This window comes from Mus caroli, unplaced genomic scaffold (genome assembly GCF_978045245.1).
Source record: "Mus caroli unplaced genomic scaffold, Mus_caroli_1 scaffold_8, whole genome shotgun sequence".
Classification (NCBI taxonomy): Eukaryota; Metazoa; Chordata; class Mammalia; order Rodentia; family Muridae; genus Mus; species Mus caroli.
The window spans coordinates 115,044,832-115,064,696 of record NW_028227263.1 but is presented as its reverse complement, the minus strand read 5'-3'; the positions used below and the strand labels follow the sequence as shown (position 1 = coordinate 115,064,696).

General features: G+C 45.3%; 1 protein-coding gene across 3 annotated transcripts; it reads left to right on the top strand.

Annotated features, from left to right (window-relative positions):
• Positions 1 to 3,297: 3,297 nt before the first annotated feature.
• Positions 3,298 to 16,193, top strand: Znf382 (zinc finger protein 382). Of its 3 annotated transcripts, none has more exons than XM_085841908.1 (5): positions 3,298 to 3,506; positions 6,200 to 6,273; positions 8,196 to 8,322; positions 9,672 to 9,764; positions 11,827 to 16,193. In XM_085841908.1, the coding sequence occupies exons 1-5, from the start codon at positions 3,464 to 3,466 to the stop codon at positions 13,224 to 13,226; spliced, it is 1,737 nt and encodes a 578-aa protein (XP_085698034.1). In that variant the 5' UTR covers positions 3,298 to 3,463; the 3' UTR covers positions 13,227 to 16,193. The 3 variants fall into 3 exon arrangements, with proteins under 3 accessions (XP_085698034.1, XP_085698033.1, XP_085698035.1); XM_085841907.1 differs by having other exon boundaries at positions 3,301 to 3,506; positions 11,824 to 16,193; XM_085841909.1 differs by having other exon boundaries at positions 3,459 to 3,506; positions 8,168 to 8,322; positions 11,824 to 16,193.
• Positions 16,194 to 19,865: the final 3,672 nt, after the last annotated feature.

Here is a 19,865-nt window from a genome sequence, read left to right as displayed (position 1 = left end):
AGTTCCAGGACAGCCAGGGCTATACAGGGAAACCCTGTCTTGAAAAACCAAAAAAAAAAAAAATTATTAAAAAATAGTTACCTTATGTGCATGTACGCTTTGCCTGCATATAGGTCTGTGTACCACATTTGTACAGAGGACTTAGAGGACAGAAAAGGGCTCCAGATGAGCTGCCATGTGGGCACGGGGAATTTAACCTACATTTTCTGAAAGAACAGCTAGTACTGAAAGATCCTGGCAGAATGGAGGCCCAATGAAAGATCCTGGCAGAATGTAAAAGGACACAGAAGCCCTGAAATTGGCAAGATAGACGTCAGTGTTAGCAGAACTAGCTTCACTGATTTAGAAAAATAGAGGTGCACAATGCTCTGGCCACTCCTTGAACCTGTGTGTCTGCCAATGTTCTGACCAGGTGTGTGCCCATTGCTGCACCTTCATTAGACTCTTTCCTTGTACCCCTCCCATACCCATTTCTTGAGAATAGACATTGTTTAGATCTGGAAATCCCCTACTCTCCTCCTTCTCCTTACCCCCCGCGAGGGCCTATAAAAAGTGGGACCTCTTTCCCCTTGAGGTCGACTCCTCTACCCCTGCGTGGGATACGAGTCGTCCCCAGAGCTCTGGCTTTCCCCGAATAAAGCCTCATGTGGTTTGCAACAAGCTTGGTCTGTCGTGAGTTCTTGGGTGTCCACTATTGTCCTGAGGCCTGAGCGAGGGGCTCCTCTCGGAGTCTTTCAGTACCCTCATCACTAAGCCATCTCTCCCAGTGCTATCCACAAATGATACCTCCTAAGAAATGTGGTTTTAGGGCTGGTGAGATGGCTCAGTGGGTAAGAGCACTGACTGCCCCTCCAAAGGTCCTGAGTTCAAATTCCAGCAACCACATGGTGGATCTGACACCCTCTTCTGGTGCATCTTGAAGTCAGCTACAGTGTACTTATGAATAATAATAAATAAATTAAAAAAAAAGAAACTTGGTTTTAGTTAGTATTATTTTGAGGAAGTCATTCAATCTGTGTAACAAAATTTGAAAATCTATTTCTGAGTACTGTTTCACATGGCTGTCTTGCTGTGCTCCTTGAGCTTGGATAAATTGATATATAATTCCCAAAGTTGTCGATACCAAAAATACTCATTTGAATATCATTGGCAGTTCCTTTTTCTCCCTACATACACTAAAGTATAATAAAACTAGTTAGTTGGTTGAGTTCCTGTTACAACAAAGAGAGAAGTATCATTTAAATAATTTATGGGAACTCCGGGCATCCCCCCCCCCCCGAAAATGGCAAATGTATACCAAACCATTAATAATGAATATTCCTGACAGGCACAGTTGCACTTTCCTTCAATCCCAGAACTTCAGAGGCAGAGTTAGGCAGATCTCCAGTCCGCCAGGACCACCCAGGAAGACTCTTATCTACAAAAAAAAAAAAAATGTTTTTTAAAAAAATGTACCAGATTTGGTGACATATACCTTTAATCCTTCTGCTTGAGAGGCAGAGGCAAGCATGTCTCTGTGAGTTCGAGGCCAGTCTGGTCTACAAGTGAGTACCAGGCCAGCCAGAGCTACAAGAGTGAGACTAATCCATCTCAAAACAAAAGAGAAAAGGAGAGAGAGAGAGAGAGAGAGAGAGAGAGAGAGAGAGAGAGAGAGAGAGAGAGAACACACTGCAGGCAATCTTGGGTGCCACATTTCTGGAGCTGTTCATCCTGGGGTTTTGAGACAGGGTCTGTCACCACGTCTTGGAGTTTGCAGACTCAGCTAGGCTGGCTGGTTAGTGAAGCCCAGGGATATTCTTGTCTGCCCTTCCAGCACTGGGGTTATAGGCACTGTGTCATATACAACTTTCTCTGTGGCCCAGGATTGAACTCTGGTCCTCATGTTTGGTGTCAAACAATATTTATAGGGTTAAAAGTTTAAATAATTAGGACAACTTGTGTTATTAAATATTTTTCTCAGTGAAACTACTAAATCGGGTGTGTGTGTGTGGGGGGGTGAACGGGTGACCATAGTAAAATCTGTATATATTTAAAGCACTTTTTGTTTTTTGTTTTGTTTTGTTTGTTTTTGGTTTTTCGAGACAGGGTTTCTCTGTGCGGTCCTGGCTGTCCTGGAACTCACTCTGTAGACCAGGTTGGCCTCGAACTCAGAAATCCGTCTGCCTCTGCCTCCGAGTGCTGGGATTAAAGACATGTGCCACCACTGGCCAGCCTTAGCATTTTTTTTTTTTTCTAAAGAATTGGGAAAGAAATCTATTTTGAACAACTTGAGGAAATGGTTTGAAAATTTGACAGAGTCCTGCGCTAAGAACAAAGGAAATCAGTACAAAGTCTAGTACATTTTTAAAATCTTATTTCATCAATACAATAACCTTTTTGATAGTAGGATTTTCCTTCACAAGAAAAATCATACAATTGAGATTAAGTAGCACTTTCAGATGGAACAGTATTTGGTCCAAAATAGAATCGGTGTGGCTTCGTCTATGGAATAACTGATTAATGCATCATATTGAATATAAATCCTTGGAAAATTATTAATGACACATAACTTCTAAAACGATCTTTGGAAACCTATCCTTAGAACTTCAATACCCTATCTTCGCTTGCACTTCAATCTGGGGGGTTGGGGGGGGGGGACGACTCCCAATGTGAGATCTCCATACAAGGCTGTGTGGTATTTAAACCTGAATCGTCATTCTAGGTTTCAAATATCAACTTTCTCCTTAATAGCCAAGTCACTCCATGCTGTGCAGTCTGGCAATGTCACCGGTGAGGCGACAGAGGCAGTGACAGAAACCTCAGCACACATTCCAAGAAATCATGGAACTTTTCATTGCCATCCCTTTACCCTCACCTCCCTGTCGGAGGAAGAGAAACCTTATGCATTCTCTGAATTACCCATGGGAAAGACATTGCGTACAGACTGAACAAGAAAGCAACAGAGGCCACCCCTCGCGCTTTTCGGCAGTTACAAGAGGATCGCCTGACATAATTCTCAGCCTAGGGCGGTCAAAATGAAATTCTACCAAACTAAGTCAAAGGGGGTGGGGGCTGCGTCGGTCCCAATAGGATCAAAGCACAGTGCTGTCACAAGATCAATTGGTCACAGTATGGGATTGCGAACCGCTAGGTCCGCGTTCAATCACCCAAACCCAATCGGAGTCAGTCTCAGAGCACCCCACACTGACGCAGCCACGCACTCCCGCGCGCAGCCACAGACCGTAGCAGGCAGCTGACTCCCACCCGCCCCAGCCAAGGGGACGCTGGTGCAAGCTCGCGGGGAGAGAGAGGCGCGCGCGGCAGCTAACGGGCCGCCCCGGAGGCTCCTGGGAGAGCGAGCCCCCGGCGTGTGTGCGCAGGCGTAGACGGCTGAGCGGAGGCGGGGCGGTTCGAGACGTTGGGAGAGGCTGAGGACCGCAGTGGATGCTCGGGATCTCGAGGGCGACGGAGAGATTGAATCCAGATGGGAAGGCCGGGGAGGAAACCGAGAGGCCGAGCCAGGCCTGGTAATTTTGGGGAGGAAGAAGGTTAAGGAAGCGGGACCCGGACACTCAACGGTTGCACAGGGCCTCGGGTGTGGCCCGTGGGCGTGACACCGAGGATGACTGCGGGTGACCCGAAGGGGTAGTTTTCGTGCTAAACTCGAGGACACTCTGTCGCTGGGAACAGGTCCCTGGGCATCACGAGCGTTGCGTGTGAGGATGTAGGGAGCATGTTGGGGTTTGGCTCTCTCAGCTCATCCTGATTATTTGGGGGCGGGAGGGAGAGCCATAAAGTGATCGCGATCTTCTTGGATGTGAAAGCTGGATGGCGGGATTTTGCTTAGGGTTATAGCGGCCTGCGTCTATTCTTAGATTGGGTATGACTCCTGTTGGAGACAGGAGAACTGAAAGTGATTTGTGAACGTGATTGTGAGTGATTTTTGCCTGGAATTCTATCATGTTCTGTCGTCGTGAATGGCATGTGAAGCAGTAGGTTGGTTTTCTGAAGGATGTTTGAAAGGTTATCACTAAGCACACGTGTGTGTTCTTCTGTTATTTCTCATAATTTTGTGTATTTTTTTTTTTTTTGGATTTTTCCCCCCGAGACAGGCTGTCCTGGAAATCGCTTTGTAGACCAGGTTGGTCTCAAACTCAGAGATTCACCTGCCTCTGCCCTCTGCCCGCTGCACCCCCCCCCCCCACCCGCTGTGATTTAAAGGCATGTGCCTCCACCACCTGGCTTGTAGTACTGTTAATATTTAAATGGTTGAGGTATGCTGTACGATCACATATGTGTAATTTTTTTTTTAGACAGGTTCATTATCCATACTAAGTTGCCTCTGAACTCTCTCGTAGCCCAGGGTGGCCTAAAACTTGGCAGTGATCCCCCTCCTTTAACCTCCCAACTGCTGGGTGTGGTGTGAGCACCACCAAGCCTGGAAGTTATGTACTATTTGATTATCAGATTAGTTGCTTGAGAAAAAACTGAAGTAGTAACTTAGCAAATATAAAGATACTAATGTTGGAATGGAATAGGTAAGATTTTCATAATTCCCCATGGTGAGGCCAATAACCTGGAATCAGGATGGTAAACAGGAAGTTTTGAGATGAAAGGTGTTGCATGGGAACCTGCAGGAAGAGTAGCACTTTCCACCCATAAATACCATGTTCTGCACATCTGTGGAAGTGGATTTTTCTGTTCCTAAAATTATTTTTAAAAGTACACTTTTACTTCTAAGACCAGTCTCATTCTTGGTAATTAAAATAACCATGACACCAGAATATTCACTGTTGCAGTCAGCACTGGAGACCGTACTTAACCAAATGGGATCCCTCTAATTGGCAAGAGTGATTCATTTCTTTTCTGTGTCCATATCTATAGTACTAAAATGTGTTATGCAGCAGCTCCTGAAATAACTATTAATAAGAAATAATACATTATATATGCTATGTATACATAGCATGTATATGTAACTATAACATATATTACATATGATATAAGCATATCATATGTAAGTAATACTTATGTAGTATGCATATATAATTGTTTCCTTTTTAAAGATTTATTTATTTTCATGTGCATGTGTTTTGCCTGTATAAATGTACTGCACCATGTGTTGCACCATGTGTGTGCCCGGTAGCCACGGAGGTCGGAAGAGGGTGTCCCCCTTAGTGCTGGAGTCACCAATGTCTATGAGCTACTGTCTGGTTGCTGGGAACTGAACCTGGGTCCTCTGCAAGAGCAGCAAGTGCTCTGACCCACTGAGCATCTCTCAGCCCCTGCCTATGTGTTGTGTGATATAAGCAAGTCAGTAAGGGGAGGAGATGGAAAGTAGAAAATCCAGATATTTTCAAGCTGGGGGGAAATGCCACATGTGAGCGGGTCTTTTGAAGTATATGGAGAAATATGTGATAAAGATGGCACTTGCTATTAGTTGAGGAGATATTGATTAATAATGTGAGACATAGCTAAACACGGTTAACAGATTTTCACAACACAAAGCCAATTAAGAGAAACTAAAGAAAGGTACATGTCTCCTAAAATTACTTGCATCTTAAACAGAAAATAGGATCTGAGGTTATGTTCAGGGTTAGAATAATGGGGAAAATCAGAAGACGGCCTCAACTAATCAGAAGACGCAAACCCACGGCAGAGGTGGAACCAGCCAGATGTTATTCCAGAAAGGGGGAACTTTAAACTAATTCCCTGCGATAAGAAATGTCTACCTTTAAACTACAGTATAGAACTGATAAAGATTAGGGGCTCCTCGCCTGTGTTCCTCCGGACTTGAGAAGGAACTGTCATGCACTGCTGGTGACAGATGAGCCCATGGAAAGGACATGTGGACGTTGTGGTTTGCAGTGACAAGTGCTGAGCATAGTGCCCTGAGTCTCGCTTATGCTAGCAAGGTTGTACCCCTGCGTCACACGCCCAGACCTGGCTTGGAAACCTGAGCTTCATGGGACATTGAAGAGCGCAAAACAAAATGTGTTTGCAAGTTACAGCAGGTTCCTCGGAATCCTCTGGTTTGGAAGAGGAAGTAGGACTTGTCTTGTTTCCACACGAACCCTCGCCACGGGTATCAGAAGCAGTCTCCTAGTAGACATGTGGGAAAAGAGTGGAAATGTATGCAGATCTCCCCAAGTTATTCTGAGACATGGGATTTGAGCATGATTTCTTCCTGGCTCCTTATGTCCCTCTGTCTCTGCCTTTATAGGACTCTTCACATTTCCAAAAGAGGAGCTCAGACAAGGAGGCTCGTCTCCCGCAGATCTCCACGCCATGTCCAAGGTGAGGTGCTGCTCGCTTGCTTTTCTTTCAAGAAATAGGAGCATTTGCTTCACAGTGTTGCTTCAGCTGCCTGGAGAGTGGAGTTTGCGTCTGTGAAACGTTTTTTCAGATTAGGGCCAGGGTTTCAGGGCAGACTGGACAAGTGACACTGAATTACAATATTTAAGGATGCCCCCCCCTCACTTTTTCTTCTGTACATGAATCACCTGCCTCATCGTCTTCTTTCTCCATCTTCTTATGGAATTACTGCTACACTAGAAATGCATTGTCCTGATTTAGAGAGAAATAACTTATATAACTTATTAATTAGATAAATCCAATTTATCTTGACACTGATTTGAGATCTCAGTTGTGAGTACTCTAGGAGCAGACATGGGTAGGAGGGTAAATTATTACGTATACACAGTCAGAATCGCTCTGTAAGACTGCACTTAATTTGATTCCAGTGACTATCAAAGACCTCTGTCAGGGCTGGGGAGATGGCTCAGTGGTTAAGAACACTTGCTGCTCGTCCAAAGGTCCCAAGTTCATTTCCCAACACCACATGGCAGTTTCTAACTGTCTGCTGCTGTGCAAATGCACTTGCAGACAAAGTAAACATGTACATAAAATACATAAATAAATGTCCTAAAATTAAAAACAAAGTCCTCTGTCCATTCTAGACTGCTGTCTAGACAGAGCATCAGAACTATGTATTCAACATGCAGGGGCTGGGGGTGAGGGGTGTAGGTCAGTCACTAGAGTGTTTGCTTAGCATGCATGGAGCTCCTGGCTCAGTCCACAGCACCACATTTACTGGGTGTGCTGGCATAGGTCCAGAATCATAACATTCTGGAGGTGGAGAGAAGAGGATTAGCAGTTCAAGGTCACCTTCAATAACATAACAGGTTTGAAGGGTAGCCTGGGATGCTTGAGACTCTTTCTCAAAAAAACAAAACAAAACAAAAGCCCACAAACAAAATACCCCATGCACACTGCAGTTTCTCATGACCTTCTTTGATCCAGCCCAGCCTCAACCCTCCTCCCTGGCAGAAAGACCACTGGCTGCTCTTGTAGAGGACTTAGTTTAGTCCCCAGCGCCCACATGGGGGCTTCCAACTGCCTACAGCTGCAGTTCCAGAACCTTCCTCTTCTGCCTCCTCAGACGCTGCACCCCTGTGGGGGACATACTCCCTCCAGGCAGATACTTACACAGATGACATAAATGTTTAAAAAAAATCTTTTTAAAAGACAAAGTTAAACCCTATAGGTGGAACAACATTATGAACTAACCAGTACCCCGGAGCTCTTGACTCTAGCTGCATATGTATCAGAAGATGGCCTAGTCAGCCATCACTGGAAAGAGAGGCCCATTGGACTTGCAAACTTTATATGCCCCAGTACAGGGGAATGCCAGGGCCAAAAAGTGGGAGTGGGTGGGGAGGGTATGGGGGACTTTTGGGATAGCATTGGAAATGTAAATGAGGAAAATACCTAATTTAAAAAAAAAAAAAAGAGTGACCTGAAATAGATATTTCTAACAAAAGGATGAGTGGGCTCTCATGGTGGAAGGAGAGGCTACTTCATATCCTGTCAAACCTAGAGCTCCGAATGCTCTGAACACAGGGCCTACCTTAAAGTATCTGATGGTGCTTAAGAGAGGAGGCTCACAAAGCTTAGGAAGGACTGGTCTAAAAGCAACAACTGTATCACTGTTTGTCAACATAAGAAAAACCACCAGAGGTAAAGCTGGAGTAATTTTAAGTACTGAAATGTAAAGGTCTTCTTTTCTGAAAAATACAAATTCCCTATCCTGAAAAAAAAAAAAAGACAAAGTTATAAAAACTAGTTAGTCACTCATCGTTGCCAGATTAGGCCCCAGCATTTAGTTCTAACCCGTTTCCAATAACTTCAGGATGAACTGCCACAGTGTGCCCTTACAGGGACCAGTGTCATTCAAGGACGTGACTGTGGACTTCACCCAGGAGGAGTGGCAACGACTGGACCCTGCCCAGAAAGCCCTCTACAGGGACGTGATGCTAGAAAACTACTGTCATTTCATCTCTGTGGGTAAGTGTCACCATATCTCCCGAGAATCCCGAAGCCAGCTCAGGCTTGACCAGGAGTACATTAACAACAGGTGTTTCCTCAGCCCAGTGCGATTCTCTTCTTCTTAGCAGACTATACATTTAAAAAAAAAAAGACAGGGTCTTTCTATGTTACCCTGGCTATTCTGAGGCTTACTATATAGACCAGGCTAGCCTTGAACTCATGTAGATCTTCCTGCCTCTGTCTCCTGAGTGCTAGGATTAAAGGTGTGAACCATTGACTCTGGCCCAGTATACGAGCTTTTAAAGATTTATTTTCATTTAATATATATGGGTGTTTTGCCTGTATGTATGCATGTATATGAACCACATGTGTGTTTGATTCCTGCAGAGGCCAGAAGTGGATATTGGATCCCTAGTGCTGGAGTTACAGATGGTTATGTGTGGCAATGTGGGTGCTGGGAACTGAACCTGGGTCCTCTGGAAGAACAGTCTAGTGTTTCTAACTGCTGTGCTATCTCTCCAGCCCCAGAATATATATTTATTGGCATTAATTTGTCCCACAATGAGGTTGTATCTATCTTGGTAGTTTGGAGCCCCAGCAGCTTAAAACAAGTTTTTCCTTCCTACCTTCTGAAAGAAAGATAAAATTTCAAGACCTGTAAGTCATATAAAGTACTCAGAAATTGCTGGTTGTTTGTGAGCCTAGAGGCTGCCTGGGGCCGAGAACAAAGCAAAACAGACAGGGCTGTTGTTAAGACATTCCTAAGAACAGCTTGACTGTAAAAATAAAAAAAGCAAGGACAAGCAGGGCTATCTTGTCTGGGTCAACACCACCTGGCCGGAACCTCCCCTCTGTCTGCTGCCCCTTGAAGCTGGGTAAAGTCATACATCAACTGGTTGCTATGTGAACAAAGATAAGCCCCCAGCCCACAAGAACAAAATCCTGATGCCCTTTTGCTGACATGTAATCTTTCTGTAAATGTTTAAGTAAGCCAATAGTGTGTCGCTATGCTGAATTCCACACCCCTAAGCCCCTTACCCCATAAGAACCCCTAGCTTTCCTCGTGGCCGACATCCAATGTCCTGTGTGGGATGCATGTCGGTCTGGAGCTCCGTAATTAAACGTCCTCATGTAATTACATCAGAATGGTCCTTCGTGATTTTTTGGGTGCACGCTGAAACAGAAATTGAGTGGGGGTTTCCCCACTAGGTTCTAACACCTACCTACCTTCCTTCCTTCCTTCCTTCCTTCCTTCCTTCCTTCCTTCCTTCCTTCCTTCCTTCCTTCCTTCCTTCCTCCCTCCCTCCCTCCCTCCCTCCTCCCTCCCTCCCTCCCTCCCTGCGTCCCTCCCTTTTCTTCACTATCAGGATTTCACATAACAAAACCTGATATGATCCGCAAGTTGGAACAAGGAGAGGAGCTGTGGACAGAGAGAATCTTTCCAAGTCAGAGCTATCTAGGTACGTCATAGATATGTAATGCTGGGGTGGGGCGGGGCGGGGCGGGGGCTGGCGAGATGGCTCAGGGCTAAAGCACATAATACAGTCAAGGATGATCTCTAAAGCTTCATAAGAAAACAGCAACTCCCTAATAAAGATCACAGAGATGCCACAACGATGGCTGCCAGGGAACATGGGTAATTCCATGCTATTAAAGGGGTGCAGGGCTGTTCGTTTGTTTCGTTTGTTTGTTTTCTTTTCTTTTCTTTTTTGTTTGTTTGGTTTGGTTTGGTTTTTTCGAGACAGGGTTTCTCTGTATAGCCCTGGCTGTCCTGGAACTCAGAAATCCGCCTGCCTCTGCCTCCTGAGTGCTGGGATTAAAGGCGTGCGCCACCATGCCCGGCTTGTTTTCTTTTGAGATAGGATTTCCTCTGTGTAGCCTTGGCTGTTTTAGAACTCTCTATGTAGACCAGGCTGGCCTCAGACTCATAGAGATCTGCCTGCTTCTGCCTCTGAGTGCTGGGCTCAAAGGCGTGAACCACCTCACCAGGCAGGGTTTAAGTTTTGAAACATGAAGAGTTTTAGAGCCCAGACAGTGGAGATGGCTGCACGAAATGTGACTGTAGCTCACACCTCTGAACTATACTATACTATACTATACTATACTATACAATACAATACAGTTGTGCACCCGTTTTTTCTGTATACTGCATATCTATTTGCTTTGATGTGTGGAAGTATTTCTGATGCTAGGGATGGAACCCAGGGCACTTTATGTATGCCAGACACATGCTTTACCACTGCAGTTCCTCTTACTGTGTGATCCAGCCAGGGGGATGAAACCAATTGAAGAGACCTCTTGTGGTCATCCGCGTGTCGCCAGACCCCACCTCAGTTAAAACTGTTCCCTTCAAAAAAGCCGTTTGTTCCCCCAGACAACTCTTAGGCAGTCCTGAGTTCTTTACGCGTCCCCAGCAGGGCTTGGGGACCTAGGTTACTTGTAGGAGCTGGAGGGGAATGGGAGAGTTCTAGCGTGGGTGAAGTGTGGGGTGAGAGTTGAGGCGGGTTGTAGCAGTGGGTTCCAAGGAACTGAAGACAAGACAGAGACAAGACAGATGAGGGTAAAGGAAGTGGTAGAAATGAGGGCGTGGGAGAAGTCCTGCAGGCCCAGCGTGCAGCCACGCCCCACTCATTAGCATCACTCCAGCAATAAAGGAAGCGGTCAGAGGAGCAAGGGAAATCATTTGCATAGCCAAGGGTCCTATGGGAGAAACAGGGCCAAAGAGACCAGAGGCCTGTAATCCCAGCACTTAAGAGGTGGGACCAGGCCGGGCGTGGTGGCGCACGCCTTTAATCCCAGCACTTGGGAGGCAGAGGCAGGCGGATTTCTGAGTTCGAGGCCAGCCTGGTCTACAGAGTGAGTTCCAGGACAGCCAGGACTACACAGAGAAACCCTGTCTCGAAAAACCAAAAAAAAAAAAAAAGAAAAAAAAAAAAAAAAAAAGAGGTGGGACCAGAAGGATAAGCAATACTCTTGCTGCCAAGCCTGAAGGCCTGAGTTCATGTCCCAGGACTCCATGGTGGAAGGAGAGAACCAGTTCCCACAAATTGTCCTCTGACCGCTACATGTACATGTATGTGCAGATGTGCACGCATGCGCATGTGCACACATGTAATTAAAAACCTAATCCAAGCTCATTCTTGGCTACATAGCAAGTTTAAGGCTGTGCTGGACAGTTTTATGTCAGCCTGACACAAGCTGGAGTCCTGGGGGAGACCTCAATTAAGAAAATTCCTCCGTGAGACTCTGCTGTAGAGAGGCCTGTAAAGCCTTTTGTTAACTGGTGGTTGGTGGGGGAGGGCCAGCCCTGGGCTGATGCTCCTTTATTGTTGGCTTGGGAGACATGGAACTTTTTTGACATTCATATAACGTATCATCATAGAACATAACAAGTAGTCTATCCTTTCTGTAAACCACAATAATGAGATATCATGGGTTCTTTCAATTATGTAGCCACTGCATTTATATATACACACATGTATACTTGAACTATTGCTAACTAAGTACATTCTTTTCTAGAAGAGGAAGAAGTTTTGGTGAAGTTCAGTGACTACCAGGACAAGCCTCCTAAATCCATCGTAATCATCAAGCACAAGAAGCTAATTAAGGAGAGAAGCAGCGCTTATGGGGAAGCCCTAGGCAAGAACCGTGTTGTTTCCAAAACGCTATTTGAGTATAAATCTGATGGAAAAGTTCTGAAAAATATCTCAGAATTCATCAGTAGAGATATAAACCCTGCAATGGGGAAGTTGGGTGGCAGTAAAGAATGGGAGGGATCAATCCTGACTTCGAAGCAGGAGAAAACACATCCTGCCTCGATCCTCCATAAACAAAACGGAAGGGATCTGAGCTCTGAATGGGAGCTCGCTCAGCACCAGAAGACCCAGATTCCAGAGCAGAGCTTTGAATATAACAAATGTGACAGCTCCTTCCTCATGACAGGAGTGGAATTTCCACATGACAGAGCTCACAGAGGAGGTGGGAACTTCAACTACAGTAGAGATGACATCACTTTTTTTGAAAAGTCAGACCTTGGTATTCATTCACATGATCTCATGGAAAAGAAATGTTCTTCATACAACAAATATGGGGAGCTCCTTTGCAGAAAGTCAGTGTTTGTTATGCACCCCAGCTCTCAGATGGACGAGAGGCCCTTCCAGTGTCTTTACTGTGGGAACAGCTTTAGAAGGAAGTCCTACCTTATCGAGCACGAGCGGATCCACACAGGGGAGAAGCCCTACATTTGCTGTCAGTGCGGGAGAGCCTTCCGTCAGAAGACGGCCCTGACACTCCATGAAAAAACACATACAGAGGGGAAACCCTATCTCTGTGTGGACTGTGGGAAGTCCTTCCGCCAAAAGGCAACCCTCACCAGGCACCACAAGGCACACACGGGGGAGAAAGCCTACGAATGCACTCAGTGTGGAAGTGCCTTTGGGAAAAAGTCATACCTAATCGACCATCAGAGAACTCACACAGGGGAGAAACCCTATCAGTGCGCAGAGTGTGGGAAAGCGTTTATCCAGAAGACAACGCTCACGGTGCACCAGAGGACTCACACAGGGGAGAAGCCCTACATCTGCAGTGACTGCGGAAAGTCCTTCTGCCAGAAGACAACCCTAACCCTCCATCAGCGGATCCACACTGGGGAGAAGCCCTACATCTGCAGTGACTGCGGAAAGTCCTTCCGCCAGAAGGCGATCCTCACTGTGCACTACAGAATACATACAGGGGAAAAGTCCAACGGCTGTCCCCAGTGTGGGAAAGCCTTCAGTAGGAAATCAAACCTCATTCGCCACCAGAAAATTCACACAGGAGAAAAACCCTATGAATGTCAAGAGTGTGGAAAATTCTTTAGCTGTAAATCGAACCTCGTTACCCACCAGAAAATTCACAAGACAGAAACCATGAAATTTCAGTGAGTGGTGTGCTTTTTATTTATTTATTTATATTGTTGAGGCAGGGTCTCATTATGTAGACTTGGTTGGCCCAGAACTTGGTAGCAGCATAGACCAGGCTGGTCTCAAACTCATAGAGATCCGCCTGCCTCTGCCTCCCAAGTGCTGGGATTAAAGGCGTGCGCCACCACACCTGGCAGAGTTGGGATTTTCTGGTTTTGGGTTTTTTGATACTGAGTGCTCTCAGCTTCTATCTGTTACTGCTTGGTAACCTATCACACAGAGATACTGCATAAACTAAATGACAAAAAATCATTTGAAAATGAAGGCTTCATGTTTTAATCACTAGATTCAGTAGACTATACTGACCTCTGGTAAAATGCTATAGATGTTCAACTTTGCTTGTCAGTCCCAGTACATACATTCCTTTCTGAATCAGTAATAGACCATTGACCAAACGCAACTTGCCCATGTGGAATAAAAGTTCGTTGTTGCCCCCTCAAATTTAACCACAGCTCTGACTTGTAAAAAATATAAGCAAGGTGTTACACATTATAAGCCTTTATATGAAATTGGATTGTTACTATATGTTCTTTCATAGCACAGCTTGTTCTGCTCATTGTCTCTGGAACAGTCATGAGTGCATGGGAAGAAGTTTGTTTATTTTTATTCTCCATAGACTCCCATCACATATATCTCTTACTGTCCTGCTGGGGGTGAGCTTTTACACTGTTTACTGCTTACTATGCACTTTTCTGTGTATCTTCAAGGAGTGGAATCACTGAGTCCTGGGGCATATGTATATTCAGTCAGCTTTGGTAGATAGTACCATGTAATTTAAAACTTCCATGGCATGAGATAATTTTATCCAGAAAAGAAACAGCTACAAATATTCCCAATATGATAGTGGTTCATTTGACAGAATTCTAGAATGGATCAAGAGATAGCTCAGCGGTTAAAGGGAACGTGATGCCCTTGCAGAGGACTTGGGCTTAGTTCCCAGCACCCACTTGGTGGCTCACAACTGGCTGTAATGGTAGTTCCAGGGGATCCAGTGCTGCCCTCTGGCCTCTGCAAGAACCAGGCGTTCATGAGGTTGTACATACAAGCAGGCAAAACAGTCATTGACAGACACCCCCACACACACAGAAATTGAGTTAGACGGGAACTTGGGCAGTATTATTGGGGAAACGGGAACAAGAGTAGAATGTATATGCAGAGGTGTTTAGCTGCTGCCAGATCTTAATATCATAATGTGACAGACTTGGGGTTGCCTTCAACCACAGTTAAGACCTTATTCGAAAAGTATTAGAGAAACAGCATTCAACATCTCCTTTGCTCAACACTGGAAAAACCTGTAAGACTGTTAAAATTAGAAGTGGGTGGAAAAAACACAGTTTTACCGAAGGCCTATAGATCCTACTACTCACACTCAAATGATGGAAGTATGTGTGTGTTTGAGTTTGTGGGGTGTGTGTAGGAGTGTGCCTGTATGTAAATGTCTGAGTATGAGTGGTGTGGTGTGTATGTAGAGAACAAACCTCAGTTCTCAGAAGCTGTCCATCTTGTTTTATAAAGAAGGGTTTCTCCTGATTGAAGTTCAGCAAGTGCCTCGGCTGCCTGGCCAGTGAACCCTACATATCTCCTGTCTCCACCTCCCTGCCACTAGGGATACCAGCTTGCAACATCACACCTGGGTTCTCATATGGCTTCTGGGAGGGAACAAAGGCCTTACCCCTACCTGCATGGCAAGCACTTTACCAGCTGAACTATCTGCCCAGCCCCCATATATCCCAACTTTGTATAAAGTGAAACTAGATACTAAAGACATGCCATGGTTAATGCAGAGGGAACCAGTCTATTGTGGAGTCCCATGAACCAATGAAAAGACAGATGAAATGATAGGATCCCGTGGCAGGGACACACACACTCTTTGTTTTGCTTTTGAATGTGTTGAGGAAAGTCTAAGTGGACTTTTATGCCTTTGTAACTGTTAACGTGTAAGCTGCTGCTTGGGAGGGTTGATGCGGGTTTTTACATTTCAGTGTGAGACAATGCTGTAGTTTGAATCTGAAATGTACTGCCAAAGGCTCACATATTAAAGGCGTGGCTGCCAGCTAATGAGTTTTTGTGAAATGATTGACTTCTGGGGGATTCTGGCCTTATCAATGAGTTAGGAGCCTCGAAGAAATTAATAGTAGGGTCATATTTGGAGAAAAAGAAAGCGTCGAGGTGGGTACCTCAGTAGGCCCATGCCATGGCGTTCCACTAAGAAATTCCTCCAAGCAACATATCTAGTGTATGAGGTTTATTGGGAGAGAGCAGAGGCCCCCCGAGAGTGGGGATGTGAGAGAGTCAGAGATGACAGAACGATCACGACAGAGATGGAGGGAGACAGAGCCATCGGTGGCACCTGGTGCGCCTGTGGGTGGTGAGTGATGACATAAGCTGTTGCTAGGTCCCCGAGGACAGTGTGCTTTGTCTCCGGATCTTCTCCCTGCTGTCTTTGCACTCCCTTTCCACTGTGTGATGGGTCTGAGAGGTCTGCCCGGAAGCGGAGCAGTCAGGTCTGAGAGGCCTGCTGGGAAGCAGTGTGGCCAACACCTGAACCTGTCAGCCGAAGTCCATCCCTCCTCCAGAGTGTTTTTTTGTGCAAGTTCTTATTAAAATTGGATTTATCTAAATGATTAAAAATACCTCAGAGTGTACCCGGCTGTGTGCCATAGCCTGGTTTGTTCTCTGCCAGGGGCTTTCCTATGAAGTTGAGAGAGGCTGTTTATTTTTGCATTGATTTTTAGAGATTTTCACCTTAGATAAAGAAGTGAAAAAAGGAGTTTTGGACTTGGATTAGTTGCTCTGCTGTGTTTTGGGCAACTGTGAGGAATGAAGATGGTTCTAGAATCCACGCCGACTTCCCTACAGTCTTTGCAGATTCATGTTTTAGACACCTGAGAGTGTTTATATGTTGTAGGACAATGAGCAGGGAATGAGATGGCCAAGATTTTATTTTACTTTATTTTATTTTATTTTTTTTATTATTTTTTTTTTTTTTTTGGTTTTTTGAGACAGGGTTTCTCTGTGTTGCCCTGGCTGTCCTGGAACTCACTTTGTAGACCAGGCTGGCCTCAAACTCAGAAATCCACCTGCCTCTCCTCCCAATTGCTGGGATTAAAGGCGTGTACCACCACACCTGGCTGGCCAAGATTTTATAACCAGGAAGTTCTTCAGCAGGTTAGTACCTAAAGGCTAGAGGGACGTCGGTATCACCAGGCTGAGACTTTTATACGTTTTTGGCTTTCGTGCTGTATGTTTGAGTATTATGCTTGAGTATGTATAACTACTGATCAGTGATGGCTCCCAGGAGTGGGAGGGGAAGGCAGGGCTGCAGGGGAGATGATGGCCAGTGCTCACACATGAAGGCATGTAGCTTGTGTCGATGCCTAGGCTGGACACTGGCCAGCCTACGGGCAGGGCTTTGACTCATTTTTCTTTCGGTCCTTTAGCTCCTCCCTCCAACGTGCTTGTTTCAAACAGGGTGTCATATAGCCCAGGATGGCTTCCATCTTGTCATATAGCCCAGGATGGCTTCCAACTCACTATGTCATATAGTTCAGGGTGTACTTGAACTCCTAATCCTCCTGCTGTCTCTCCCAAGTCTTGTGATTACAGATGTGTCACTATACTTATAAGGTCATTCAGACTTTGTAAGGATATGCTTCATGTGGCTTGATTAGGAACGGCCCCCCATAGACTCCTGTGTTTGAATGCTTGGCCATAGGGAGTGGCACTACAAGAGGTGAGGCCTTGTTGGAGGAAGTGTGACACTGTGGAGGCACCTTTGAGGTCCCTTATGCTCAAGCTATGCCTGTTGTAGGTCACAGTCTCCTGCTGCCTGCAGATTGAGATATAGTACTCTCAGCTCCATCTCCAGCACCATGTCTGCCTGGATGCTGTCATGCTTTCCACCATGACAATAATGGACTAAAGTGTTGAACCTGTAAGCCAGCCCCAATCCAATGTTTTTCTTTGTAAGAGTCATGGTGTCTCTTTACAACAATAAAACCCTAAGACAGGCTATTATCATTTCAAAAGACTCATAAGCTCCCACAGAACATACCTTTACCATACTTTGTTTAAAAGGAAGGAGTGTGAGATGGGGGAGGGGAGCAGGGCATCCAGATGCAGGCTGCCTGCTCTTCCTAGCACCGAGTACCATCCCATAGCCTTCTGCCTCTAGTCTGAATGCTGCTGCGTGAAGTTTGGCTTTGTGAGTGCTCAAAGCGGAAGCTCTCTGCAAGGGTCCTCAGCTCACCAATCCCACAGTCAAGCCAGGCTAGCTGGTGGTGATACATTGAAATGCACCAAGAAGCAAACTGGTTTGGGGTGGGGGTGGGGCTTCCAGCCTGAAGACAAGAGATCTTTGCAGCCCCACTATGCGTTAACTCCATCTTTGATTATGGGTTTCCTGGTGATATGTGTGAACAAACATGCCTTGTTACTCTCTGTGTTTCCATCTGTTAATGAACATTGCATCTGAAGCGTGAGCCTCTCTTGTGAGATGTTTTTTCTTACATTCTGAAGTAGCCAGGCTTCCAGTGCCACACTTCACACGAAGTAAGAAACAGCCCATATTACTGGCCTCAGCTTTTGGGACAGGGAAAGGGAGGCGGAGCTAAGGGTTGGAGAGACAGAGAGCATCTCGGGGGCAGGAGAGGAAGGCCCGAGATGGAGGAGGACGGACAGGAGAAGGAAACTGACCCAGCGTGGTTCTTTAGATAGCCACGGGTCGTTATGATATCATAAGGCTAGAATAATCGGGATGAAGCTTTTATCATTATCAGTTGATTCTGAAATTATTGTGTTGGCATCTTGTAAATTGAGAATTTATTGATACATAAATCTGATTGGTTAACTATAAGCTTCTAGAGTTTTGTTTGTACAAGGTAAATAGGTGTTGTGGTGGCTGACCGTGGGGTAGACGGTCATTGCATGGGGCTGGCATGGCAGTGATCTGTGGAGGGACTCAGGAGCTCCTGCCCAGAGAGACCACCTAGTTGAGATCACCCAGCTAGAGCCATGTGATCCGCCGGTTGCCAGCAGAAGCTCAAGGGAAGCATGTCGGTCTTTTTTTTTTTTTTTTTTTTTTTTTTTAGTATTTCCTGCAACAAGCTTTTGTCTCCAACATCTACCTCTGGGATGTTCAACCATTTGAAATAGTTAACCATTTGTAATCTTGTACTTTTCCAACCCCCTGGTGTGTGAACAATAGAAGATGCTGGCTGGCTATGGCACAGGTCCTCCGTATTGCTAAAAGAACTGCCAAGTGGCTAAGCCACCCTAGAAAACAAGTTGTTAATCTCTTAAAAAGTTAAAACAAAACAGACTGTCTTGGGCATTGTAGAGACATGGCAGGTTCTAGGCAAGCAAGAAACAAAACTCCTTTCACCTCCTCACAGCCTAGGAAAGCTGATGCATTCAGAGTGAAAACAGATAGACCTGGAGAGGTGGCTCAGTGGTTAAGAGTACTGACTGCTCTTCCAGATGGTCCTGAGTTCAATTCCCAGCACCCACATGGTGGCTCACAACCATCTGTGATGGGATCTGATGCCTTCTTCTGGTGTGTCTGAAGACAGTCACAGTGTACGTATATAAATAAAATAAATCTTCCTTTTAAAAGTGAAAACAAGCCAGGGAGGCAGAGGCAGGCAGATCTAGAGTTCGAGGCCAGCCTGGTCTACTGAGTGACCAGGGCTATACAGAGAAACCCTGTCTCAAAAAACAAAACAAAACAAAAACCAAAAAACCCTTAAAAGTAAAAAAAAAAAAAAAAAAAAAAAAAAAAAAAAAAGTTCAATGGAAAAAATGATAAATCAAAAGGTGAAGCATGTACTTCCCATGTGACCCTGACATTTCACTGTGCTTTCTCTACTCTGGATAAATGAAAACGTCTTCACAGAAGAAAATGCAAATGGACGATGTCACAGACAGTTACTCAGAGCTTGAAAGGAGCCAAGTGGTCTTCAGTGGGTAAATGTGCATATTGTGTCATGAGCAAAATGGGCTGGTATAGCATCGAGACTGTTGGAGTACTCATGTTCAACTGTGTTGATAAATTTCAAATGAATTAGGCTAGACGCTGAACCTGCCTAAAAGGTTACAAGTTATGTAATTCCACTTATATGACATTCTGAAAATGGCAACGCCTTAACCGAGGATTGGTGAGGGTTCACAGAGTGTTTGGCTCTGGGAGGATCTTGGGATGAAAGCAATGCATGAGGGTGTCCTTTGAGGTGTTGGGGTAGTTTCAAATTCTCATTGTGGTCAGATACAAAAATGTATACATGTATAAAATTACAGATAGATACACAAAAATAAATTGCATTGTTTGTAAGTTTTCTAAGACAAACTCGATTTTTCCTGTAGCTCCACTGGCAGTAGGACCATGTGTCCCCACCCACTCATACACTCTGACAAAAGAAACGGCTTCTGAATGGTTTGCTGTTTTCTCTAAGATGAGTTTTCTATGAAGCCTTGGTTGACCTGGGATTTGCCATGTAGCCCAAGCTAGACTTGAACTTGTGGTGATCCTCTGCCATGGCTTTGGCCAGTATTGTGATTGTGAGCATGGGCACGATGCCTAGCCTTGGACTCATGAATTACATG

Coding starts and splice junctions, on each gene's coding strand:
- Znf382 (XM_085841907.1), top strand. CDS start 3,464: ATGGGAAGGCCGGGGAGGAAACCGAGAGGCCGAGCCAGGCCTG. Junction 3,507..6,199: donor GAGAGGCCGAGCCAGGCCTG/GTAATTTTGGGG, acceptor CTGCCTTTATAG/GACTCTTCACATTTCCAAAA. Junction 8,323..9,671: donor CTGTCATTTCATCTCTGTGG/GTAAGTGTCACC, acceptor CTTCACTATCAG/GATTTCACATAACAAAACCT.